At 39.0% G+C, this 11,835-nt stretch overlaps 1 protein-coding gene across 1 annotated transcript; it reads left to right on the forward strand.

Annotated features, from left to right (window-relative positions):
- The first annotated feature begins 7,632 nt into the window (after positions 1-7,632).
- On the forward strand, positions 7,633-9,590 carry LOC140049766 (uncharacterized). The gene is made up of 2 exons (XM_072094714.1): positions 7,633-9,009; positions 9,555-9,590. The coding sequence occupies exons 1-2, from the start codon at positions 7,633-7,635 to the stop codon at positions 9,588-9,590; spliced, it is 1,413 nt and encodes a 470-aa protein (XP_071950815.1).
- The last annotated feature ends 2,245 nt before the right edge of the window (positions 9,591-11,835 follow it).

The raw sequence follows: 11,835 nt of genomic DNA on the forward strand, positions 1-11,835 counted from the left end.
AGCTGCTGAGCAACTTGTACATGCATTTGTTAGTTCGCGTCTCGATATGTGTAACTCCACAGGCTTCAGCGGATTCAAAATACAGCGGCACGAGTTGTTAAAAAACTACCAAGATATGCACACATATCAAATACCTTGGAAACTTTGCATTGGCTTCCTGTTAGGTACCGCATTGTTTTTAAAATATTACTCTATGTTTTTAAGTCTATTAATGGCATGGCTCCTGAATATATTTCTGACATGCTTAGGCTGTATGTTCCCAGACGGAATCTGCGTTCTAGTGATACGCTGCTTCTACATCAACCTAAGTCTCACCACTCATGGGGAGACAGAGCTTTCACCGTTACTGCTCCTCGTCTATGGAATGCTCTACCGAGCTCTATTAGATTTTGCAAAACTGTTGATACTTTTAAAAAATTATTAAAAACACATTTATTCATTAAGGCATATGGAAATCATGAGGTTTCTTAAAGTTCTAGAATTTTTTAGTATACTTTTTCCTGACTAGCATTATCGTTGGGGTGCCTCTGTTTTGGTTGTTGTCTCTGAGCACCCGGTCGTCTGTGGCAAGGAAAATGTGTATCCTGCTCCTTTGTTTGGTCACCTAGGTAGGGGTCCGGGACCGCGACAGAACGAGAACGGATGGGGACCCTCCAAAGAAATTGCATTTTATTTGTCAGGCATTTGTATGATTTGTTTTTATTTTTTTGAATGCGCCTTGAGCACTCTTGAGTGGTATGTGCGCTATAAAAATCCTGTTATTATTATTATTATTATTATTATTAAAGTCTGGAAATGTTCATACATAAACATAATGTAGATGTAGCGATAGTCACTGAGACATGGCTAACAGAGGAAACACAAGGTATTGTTAACTTTTGCGATTATAAAGGCGTTTTTAAAAACAGAACTGATAAAATCGGCGGTGGCGTAGCATGCTTTGCAGCGGACCACCTGGAAATCCATCCGATTGTTACGCACACTGATTGCAAATTCGAATGCCTATGGTCAAAAATTAGCTATCGCTCTACACAGAACAGCAAAACGCGTTCTATATATATCGGAGCTATTTACTACCCGCCGTCTGCCAACTACCCCAACCAACTTTTAGAGCATGTTGGAAATGTAATTGATAGTATTTATGGAATGGATAGATTGGCAAATATCATAATACTTGGTGACTTCAACCATCTAAACACTACCTATATGCAATCTGAATTAGGTATGGAACAAATGATTGATTTTCCTAACCATAGGAAAAATAACATACTTGATAAAGTGTTCATGAATCGACCGGAGAGATACAGTAAAGCCACTAAGTTGGCCCCCCTTAGGACGTAGCGACCATTGTTGTATACTATTGAAACCAATCCATGTTATACCTACCTCTAACTACACCACTTGTACTATCCAACCGTATCGTAACTCGTCGGTTAGATCATTTGGATCGTGGATCACTGCCCATGACTGGTGCCATGTTCTTGATAGCGAATCAACAAGTGTTAAAACAAATGAATTTCTTACTGTGCTTAATGGGAAATTTGCAGATTTTTTCCCCGTGAAATCGATTTGCCATAAGAAAACCGATAAGCCGTGGATGACGCCGAGAATCAAGAGATTGATTGTAGAACGACAGTTGGCCTTTTCTAGTAACCATACCCAACAATGGCGAAGGATACGTAACTCCATACAAAGAGCAATTACGCACGCGAAGGAGAAGTTTTACGCGACCTCATTAAAGTGTCTAAAAAGCAATAGTCCTGCTAGATGGCACAAAGGAATTGTGAATCTCTGCAATCTAAAGAAAAAGGACACGTTTAACATCCCTGGTCTATCAACGCAAGCGGCTGTTGAAGTAATTAACCAACATTTTGCCACGATTTGTAGTGAACTTTCAGCACTTGACATTACAAAACTACCAAGTTACTTACCAGCATCGGAACCCCCACCCGTTATCTACCCAGGACAAGTGAAATCTGCAATCGATAAGTTAAACATACAAAAAGCAGGACACCCAGAAGATCTACCGATCAGATTAATTAAGGAATTCTCATTTGAACTCTCTTATCCATTAGCGGACATTTTTAATTCTTCTTTAAATGAAGGTAATTTTCCTGAACAATGGAAAAAGGCTACTATAATACCAGTTCCTAAGGTTCCAGATGCTAATAATTGTAATGACCTTCGGCCTATATCCCTAACACCCATTTTTTCTCGGATATTTGAAAGCTTTTTAGCGGAGTGGGTAACTAATGATATAAAAGATTCTTTAGATAGTAAGCAATTTGGTTGTCGTAGAGGCTCGTCAACTTCACACTACCTCGTAGACTTGATAAATTCTGTTGTATCTGACCTGGAGGGGGGTAGCAAATATTTAAACTTATGTGCTGTAGACTTTACGAAGGCTTTCGATCGTGTGGATCATAATGTTGTCATAAATAAATTAATATCCATAGGAGTGAGGCCGTCCATTCTTCCTACCGTTTGTAGTTTCCTCTTAAATCGCACATGCAATACCAAAGTTAAGGGAGCCACGTCTTCAAATTCTAATATTACTTGTGGGGTGCCCCAGGGCACGAAGTTGGGTCCCCTTCTCTTTTTGGTATTAGTCAATGATGTTGCTGAGGGAACTGACAGGCGGTAGAAATATGTGGACGACCTCACTCTTAGTGAAGTAGTTAGAAGTAGTGATAGCCAATTGTTGCAGGACACTTTAAATCAACTTGATGATTGGTGTTTGATAAATAGAGTCCTCCCCAAGCCATCCAAGTGCAATGTGATGCGTATTTCCTTCCTAAAGTCTGACTGTCCTCCTCCCAGTTTCAATCTAAATGGCCATGATCTTAAATGTGTAAATCACATTAAACTGCTTGGTGTCACCTTGCAGGATAACCTTAAATGGGAGATGCATATTCATGATATCGTTGCTAAAGCATGTCGACGTTTGTACACTTTAATTATACTTAAGAAAGCCAAGGCGCCTTCTAAAGATTTACTACAAGTATATACTTGCTATATACGTCCTTTAGTTGAATATGCATGCCCTGTGTGGCACAGTTCAATTACGAAAGACCAAACTAAGTCAATAGAAAGAGTTCAAAAAAGAGCTCTACGAATCATTTATGGCATGAACTATGTATCCTACGAGTCTGCTCTTAAATTGTCAGACCTTCCATCGCTAGTTAACAGAAGAGTCCAACTCTTACTGAAATTTGGTAAAGGAATAATAAAGTCCGATACATTTAGAAGCATTCTTCCACCTGTTCGTGACATTAGCAGAACCCTGAGGTCTGCGAGTAAGCCTCTACTCAAAATCCCGTTTGGTCGTACAGAAAGATTTAGATCTTCACCAGTCCCTTTTTTAGTCCGACTCATTAATGATGAATATTGAATAGGCTGGCACTATTTTAACTTACAGGTGGACCAATTTTAATGTGGGAAATTATTATTATTATTATTTTTTTTTTTTTTTTTTTTTTTTTTTAACTAGTTTTACCTTTTATACATAATGTATTTATATATTTTTATCAAATTTTGTAAAATACTACTTTTCAGCCTTTTGGCTGCCGTTGTATTTTGATGTCTTTTTATGAATAAATATACCTAAATGATACTATACTAGTTTATGTCATGTTAATTTCTTCGGTTAAAAGATGTAATCAATAATTGTGGAAATTAGTTGTAGTCATAATGGTTGACCCCCTTATATAATGGACGATGACAAGACTTGGGTTGCATGAACTTGGTATGAACCTATAATTAGATAAACAGCTCAATAGGTACATATTAAAAATCACTGTTTGGTTGCAAAATTTGCACTAATAGATTCATGTGGCTGTAGATTAATGAGGTTCGTTGTAAAAAGAAGGTTCGCCCAAACCATGAAAAAAAACGCCTGGCTATGGGTTTCACCGGGAGGGTTATAGAAAGTTACAAATACAAATTTCAGATATTGTACACGTAGAAATTAGTGCCACTCTCAGTCTCAGATAGAAAAATTGTTTTTTTATGTATCCCAAATGATTATACAGTTTAATTTTATATGAAAACAACCTCAATTCTAAAAATGTTTATGGAACACGGATATTTTTTTCGTCTTTAAATGGTTAAAAATGTGAAAAATAAGTCGATTTTGATAATTATTTTGACATGGTCATCATCTGGACTGTCAGAGGTATCTAGCTGAGCATCATTGTCACATTTGAAAACTATAGTCTAGTATAGCGCCCTCTCTAGAGTGGTAGGTATAGGAGGACCTTAAATATTTCAAGGTATTGTTGCGGCGGCAAAATTTGCATATCGCTTGCCCGCGCGCTGAGGCGAAGCGTCGTTAGCGTGGTTTGCGAAGAGTGGCACTCAATCTCTCGACATCATTGCGTTGAGTCATAAATTCCCACAGCCAATTGTGCGTGGGACATCTAGGAGTGATTGTTTAGAGCTTATTTATCGTGGGGCGCAGTGTGCATTGGTCGCACCTCTAACTGTATAAGCCTGACCTTTTATAAGAATTGGTAGAACCATGATGCTCATACCCGGGTGCTCATATTACTGTAGTTCAGTTATAAACCGACGGACTGGGGTGAGCGCAGTATGGCGTATTGAAACTCCTGACAAGGCTCACAGCTGAACGTGCATGGAATTCGTCGTCTCCTATGATGCTAGTCTAAGCAGCCTTTGGCAGTGGACATTGTGAGTATATAAGTTATATCTAATAGTCGCTTGATAAAAATGTATGTTTCTTATGATAATTGAAGTTCACTATAGAATTTGTTAGATTCTGGTAGTTGAACCAAAAATATAGGCCCTACCCGGAAAAAATGGTACAAAGCAAATTTTTACATCATTAGAAGCGCAATTTTATGGAGAACAACATATCCAAAATCGACAAAAATCCAGTTTGGGGAAAACATTTTAGATACGTTTTTCTACTAGTACTGCCTCCTCTACGGGCCTAGAAATTAACACAGGGACCTGAAATGCATTGCCAGGCCTATCTAGCACATTCCGTGACTAGGCCTAGAGTATCAAGTAGCTTAGTTTTACTCAAATTATTTACTATTGTACATTGCCTAAAATATCTACAAATATTAATAAAATGATTATTTGTTTACCAATCTTCAAACCTTTTTGTGTTCAGGTTTGTAGTTATAGCCTACTTACAAAGTTAAATAAGAAATCTGATGTACCACACAATCATCACACACAGTGTGAATCTGTGTTAACCTAAGGGCATTGCCTAGCTAGGGGGTTCTAGGACACCTTTTAGGGAATAAGTAATTCGGTCTTTACTTACCCTATTTAGAATACGGTAATGGAGTATTGTAGCAGTCAAACGATGTCCAAAAAGCTGGAAGTATCCTAGGCTCGAAGTAAATAAACTATACGGAGTGCAGGGAACATTTTCGCCAGTGTAGCGTAGCAAAAAGCTATACAAAACAACCTTATTGCTACACATTTTGGAAATTGTGTAGCAAAAAATACAATACAAAACTATGTTTCTCGACTTAAAAATCAGTTTGATTAGCAATATTGCTAAACAAAATTTTTAAATGAAAATTTTCCCTGGGAGTGTAGAAACCACATATCCACACGAAGCGCGTACGTACGTGCGCAGTGTAAGGTTAGGCTAGGCTAGTTCAGGACAATAATATAATACAACGGTACAATAATTGAAAGACGATAACATACAGTAACACGTAGTAAAATATGTAAAGTTAAAACGCTAAATATCAAAATGTAATAGTGCTAATAATTAGGACAACTAATTATTATCGTAAAACTTGTATTAAAACTCGCAATGGTTTGCTCATAAAAAATGTCTATGTCTTCTCGTTGAAAACTTGACGCAGAGAGAGAGATCGCTCGTTGCGCGTTCGCTATATATTTACAACAGCAATTTGCATAACTTTACGCGTTGAGCGCACACACGCAAATATGTGTGTGAAGTTCCTACATAGCTCCCCCTAGCTCTTTGCCGCTAGGTGAGAGCGATAGAAAAAAAATAAGTTCATAAAGTTAGTAAAAAGTATTCAGGTACAGTCATGCTCATTGAATTTTTGGGCCAATGTACGTGTCGTCCGGAGCGAGTTTGGCGGGGTGGCGACGGTGCGATTGCAATGTGCGTCTCTGTCGTATGATGTTGCTGCCTGACTAGGTCCGTAGAATTAGTTTGATCCGTATCTAAGTAAGCCGGTTTCAGTCTATCGAGACTTACTGTGTCCTGTTTTCCTGCGAGTTGTACAACGAAAAATTTGTCGCTCCTGCTAACAACTTTAAACTGGCCATTGTAAGGGCACTGTAGAGGCTTGCGGACTTTATCACAGCGAATGAAAACGTGTGTACACTTAGCTAAATCTGTATGTGCGTCTACCTTACGAGAATTGTGTTACGTCGGTGTTGGACGTATGTTTTGCATAATGCGCTGCAGTCGATGAATATAGTTACTAGGGTCCAAATCAGCATTAGTGGGAGAAGGCGTAACAAACTGCCCTGGCAAACGTAACGTGGTGCCGAAAACTAATTCTGCTGACGATAGCCCCAAGTCTTCCTTGACCACCGTTCGAAGACCAAGAAGTACTAGCGGTAAAGCATCTGACCATAGCTGAGGATCGTCGAGGGCTTTAAGCGAACATTTGAGTTGGCGATGGAACCTTTCTACTAATCCATTTGCTATTGGGTGGTATGATGTAGTGTGTATGCGTTTCGTACCCAGTAAGTTCACTAGCGCATTAAACAGCGATGATTCAAACTGGCTGCCACGATCGGTAGTAATGGTCGATGGTGCCCCAAACATGGACACCCATTTACAAACGAAAGCTTTAGCGACGGTTGCTGCCGAAATATCGGGAATCGGTATGGCTTCTGCCCATCTCGTAAAACGGTCAATGCATGTCAATAGGTAGCTGTTGCCATCAGACGGTGGAAGCGGACCAACAAGGTCGATGTGGACATGATCGAAACGCGCGTCTGGTGTGGCAAAAGTTCCCAACGGTGTAATAGTGTGTCGCCCAGTTACGTACGTCTCGATTCATGCTAGGCCAAACGTATCAAGTACTCACTAACTCACATTGACTGGACAGTTCCTACGTGCTAGGCGGTTTCGACCTGCCTTGATCCACCTGTTTATGCTAGTCACACCTAGACCCAGGCATATCGACACAGAATTGGAACTAAGCACTTGATGTTGGACCCTAGCTTTTAATATTCCTGCATTGCTGTTATTTACAAGCCTGTGGTAGGCCTACGACACTGACTTTTATTCGTTTTTGGAAAAACGACTACTCAATGGCTACGCCAGCTACCACGAAACATACCATGCATACCACGCATTCTATTGTGTTGCGTCTGGGTTTGTTCTTTATTTTCATCATGTGCAATATTACTGAGCATATTCGGAGTTGTGATCATCAAATTCATTCCGGTGGTGATCAGTTTGTGCGTTCGTGTTTTGATCAATGCGATGTGGTCTTTTATTCGCGAGACCATGATGTGTCGGTAACTGCCGGCTGGGCTGATCTTTATATTATTTCAACCAGTCGTTCCAACCACGGTGGATCAACGTTCGTGTTACCCAGGCGGAATAAATACAGTTCTCCCCGTTTATACTACGACAATTCTGTGGCAACATTTACTATGCTGTTGTTAAGCGGCGATGTGGAGCCTAATCCAGGACCAACTAATTCGTTTGATCAATCGGAACATCATCTCAACGTGTACTACCAGAATGTTCGCAGCCTAAAGAATAAGGTAACCTGTTACAAAACTGAACTTGTTAGTCATCTATTAGCTAACAAATTCCAAATAGTGGGCTTATGCGAAACCTGGTTAAATGACACTATACTAGATGCCGAACTGGCAGTTCCTGGATTTCATTTACATAGAAGGGACCGAGACGATGGAAGAAGAGGAGGTGGTGTCTTGCTCCTTGTGTCTGATAATTTTCAATCCAAGAGACTTGACATCGTGAACTGTCACAACTTAGAAGCAATTTTTGTGGAAATTCAAGCCTCTCGAAGAAAGAAACTAATTGTTGGCGTTATCTACCGTCCACCTGACAAGGACTCTCGCTACACCGAACTTATGAGCTCGGCAATCGAACAGATATCTAGCCAAAAACCTGATGCTGATTTTCTTGTGTTCGGTGATTTTAACTTTACTAATATTTTATGGACTCGATTTCCTGCCTCGTCAAACAATAATGAACCGATTTTCTTGGACTCTATTTTTAATCCTTTTTCTTTTTATCAATGTAATAAAGAACCTACTTGTAATGGTAATATTTTAGACTTGATACTCTGTAATAAGGATATTTCAAATAGTGTATACTGCTGTAATGATATTTTTAATTCTGATCATTCGTCTTTAACTTGTTCTTATTCGTTTTATTCTGGTATTTCTGCACAAAATGTTAAGAATTCTCGATATTTTTATAATTTTAAGAAATTAGATCATGCTGACTTAATTGAAACTCTTAATCGTGTTCCCTGGAACCTTTTAGACTTGTGCAATAATGTTGATGATTCTGTTGACCTTTTTTATGATTTAGTTTTAGCTACCATTCGTGATCTTGTTCCAATGTATAAACCACGCAGGAAGCTACCTCCATGGTTCGATGCTGAACTACTTGCTAGTCTTAAGGCTAAAGAACAATCCTTTAAACAAAAGAAGAAGCATCCTTCTGACTTCTATATTTCACTATTCAAAGTAGCCCGGACCAATTTCAAAAAACTTTGTCGAAGTAAGTATTATTCATACTTACAGTCACTTGCTAATGAAATGAAAAATAACAAAAAAAAATGTTGGTCTTGGATGAAAAAGTCTTATAAATCAAATGACTCGCAGCCTTCAGCATTGAATCATGGAGGTTCTTCAGTGTATTCGCCTTATGAAAAGGCTGAAATGTTTAATAAATATTTCCACTCTATTTTTAAAACTGGTGGTACTGGTTCATCTGTCGATCTTCCCCCTCTTCCTGACTACCCCATTGGTAAACTCTGTTCTATCCCCATTGTCAGAACTGAAGTCGCTGAACTTCTTAATTCTATTGATACTCGTAAAGCCCCGGATAATGATCTCATACCTAACAACATTCTCAAGCTTGGTGCTAACCCTTTATCTTACCCTTTAAGTCATTTTTTTTCTCGATCCTTATTCGATGGTAATTTTCCCTCTCTTTGGAAAAGGGCTGATATTATTCCCATTCACAAGGGGGGTTCTAAATCTTTAGTTTGTAATTACCGCCCCATTTCTTTACTTTCTGCTCTTTCCAAAACTTTCGAACGCTTAATTTATCGTCATGTCTTCACGCACGTTTCTCCTGTTCTTAGCCCCTTCCAACATGGTTTCTTCCCCAAAAGATCTTGTCTCACTAATCTTACCTCTCTGTTACCTTTTGCCTACTCTGCTATCGAAAGCAAATCTCAACTTGATGTTATTTACACTGATTTTTCGAAAGCCTTTGACCTCGTCTCCCATCAACTTCTTGTCCATAAACTTTCCAAATTTGGTATTTCTGGCCCTATCCTTAAATTATTTGTTAGTTACCTTGATTTCAGGAAGCAACGCGTTATGTTTCAAGGTCAAGCTTCTGATTGGCTCACTGTCTTGTCTGGGGTCCCCCAGGGCTCGATCCTTGGTCCCCTTTTATTTAATATCTTTATCAATGATCTCCCTTCTAATCTTTCTTCTTCTTGCTTACTTTTTGCGGATGATCTTAAACTCTTTAATACTATCAATGGCCCTAATGATACTGTTTCCCTTCAAAATGACCTTGGTACACTCTTCAGATGGACCACCACCTGGAAGCTGAGTTTAAACTTACCAAAATGCAAAATTATGACGATTACTAAGAAAAGACAATATATCCAATATGATTACAGCATTAATAATCATGTTTTGGAAAGAATTGATCGTCATAAAGATCTTGGTATTATTATCGACTGTAACTTAAATTTTATTCCTCAAGTTGATGCTGCTGTTAGTCAAGCAAATAGAATGTTAGGCATGATACGTCGTAATTGCTGGTGTTTTAAAAATTCTAATACTTTAATTAATTTATATGTTTCTCTTGTCCGTCCCCATCTTGAATACTGTAGTGTTGTGTCTAATTCGTTTTCGTCTGTTCATAGTACCCGTCTTCAAAGAGTCCAAGATCGTTTTGTTCGTTTTGTGTATTCTACTTGTCACTGTCCTCCTTTGTCTGTCTCTCTTCCTTCGCTTGTCTCTCGTCGTTCTATGTTCGATCTTCAGTTTTAGTATAAATGTATGAATTCCCGTTTCAATTGTAATTTTATCTCCTTGTTTTCCTTTCATGTTAAAGCTGTTGGTTGTCGTACTCGTAATTCCAAATGTAATCTTCTTTATGTGCCGTATTGTCGTGTTAATGTTACCAAGAATGGATTTATTTCACGTATTTGTCTTCTTTTTAATAATTGTGTTGTTAAAGATAATTCTATTGATCTCTTTTTTGACCGTTATAATTGTTTTTGTAATAAAATTAGTAAAATTGTATAAATTTGTATTGCTAGATTTTAAGATTTATATATATTTTTATATGGTATAGTTTATTCCATTCTGTAAGGGGCGGGTTTCCCGCTGTTGAATGAGTTTGAATAAAATAAAAATAAAAAATAAACTTCAATGTAGCCCTAATTCCAGGATGCGATAGTGAATGTAACGAATCGAAAACGGCCCTGCGCAACTCCTTAGGGACGAAAGGTCGAGGAGTGCCCGTACTTATGTCACATACGATAGTTCCATCACTGGTGGCTATTGGTGCGTCATGTAAATCAAAAGTTGACTCCTGCAAATGACGAAGTAACTCCTCATCATTCTTCTGCTGCTCGGCCATGACTGTGAAGTCAATGACATCTGACGACTTCGCAGTAAGGACAGGTGTGTTAAAGGTGTTAAGATTGATGCGAGATAATGCGTCTGCAACTTCGTTTTGCGAACCCTTAACGTGTCGGACATCGGTGGTAAATTGTGAGATGTAATCTAGGTGACGAATCTCTCGAGGTGAGTAGCGGTCCGAGCTTGCTTTCAGTGCAAATGTGAGCGGTTTGTGGTCTGTGAGGATGAAAAATTCCCTTGCTTCAAGCAAATGACGAAAATGTCGGATAGCAAGGTAAGCGGCTAACAGTTCTCGTCCGAATGTGCTGTACCTTGTTTCAGCTGGATTCATTCTGCGCGAGAAGAATGCGATAGGATGCCAGACGTCTTTTACCATCTGTTGTAGCACACCACCAACCGCAAAGTTAGATGCATCAACCATTAAACATAATGTGGCGGATGAATCGGGATGTTCCAGATAAGTTGCCTCTGCAAGTGCTACTTTAACAGCCCCAAAGGCCGTAATCGCCGTCGGTGGTAATGTAATTGATTTTCGAGGTTTACCTGCCAGTAAATCAGTCAACGGATGAACTATATCTGAACATTGAGGAATAAAACGCCTGTAGAAGTTGATTAATCCTAAGAATTCACGCAGTTTACGGACTGTGTCGGGTACAGGAAATGTTTCGATAGCTTCTATCTTGGAACGTAGTGGTCGGATACCCATGTCATCGATATGATGTCCCAGAAATGTCAAAGACGAAACTCCCCATTCACATTTGACAGGATTAACTACAATACCAAATTCTTCAAGACGGTCGAACAACAACTTGAGGTGAATTTCGTGTTCTTGTTCGTCATTGCTGGCTATGAGAAGATCGTCGATGTATGCGTATACAAAATCCAAACTACGTAAAACTGTATCGATGAACCGCTGGAATGTCTGTGCTGCGTTTCTAAGTCCAAACGGCATTCTTAAAAATTCGAACATCCCAAATGGTGTCG

This window comes from Antedon mediterranea, chromosome 5, assembly GCF_964355755.1.
Source record: "Antedon mediterranea chromosome 5, ecAntMedi1.1, whole genome shotgun sequence".
Taxonomy (NCBI): domain Eukaryota; kingdom Metazoa; phylum Echinodermata; class Crinoidea; order Comatulida; family Antedonidae; genus Antedon; species Antedon mediterranea.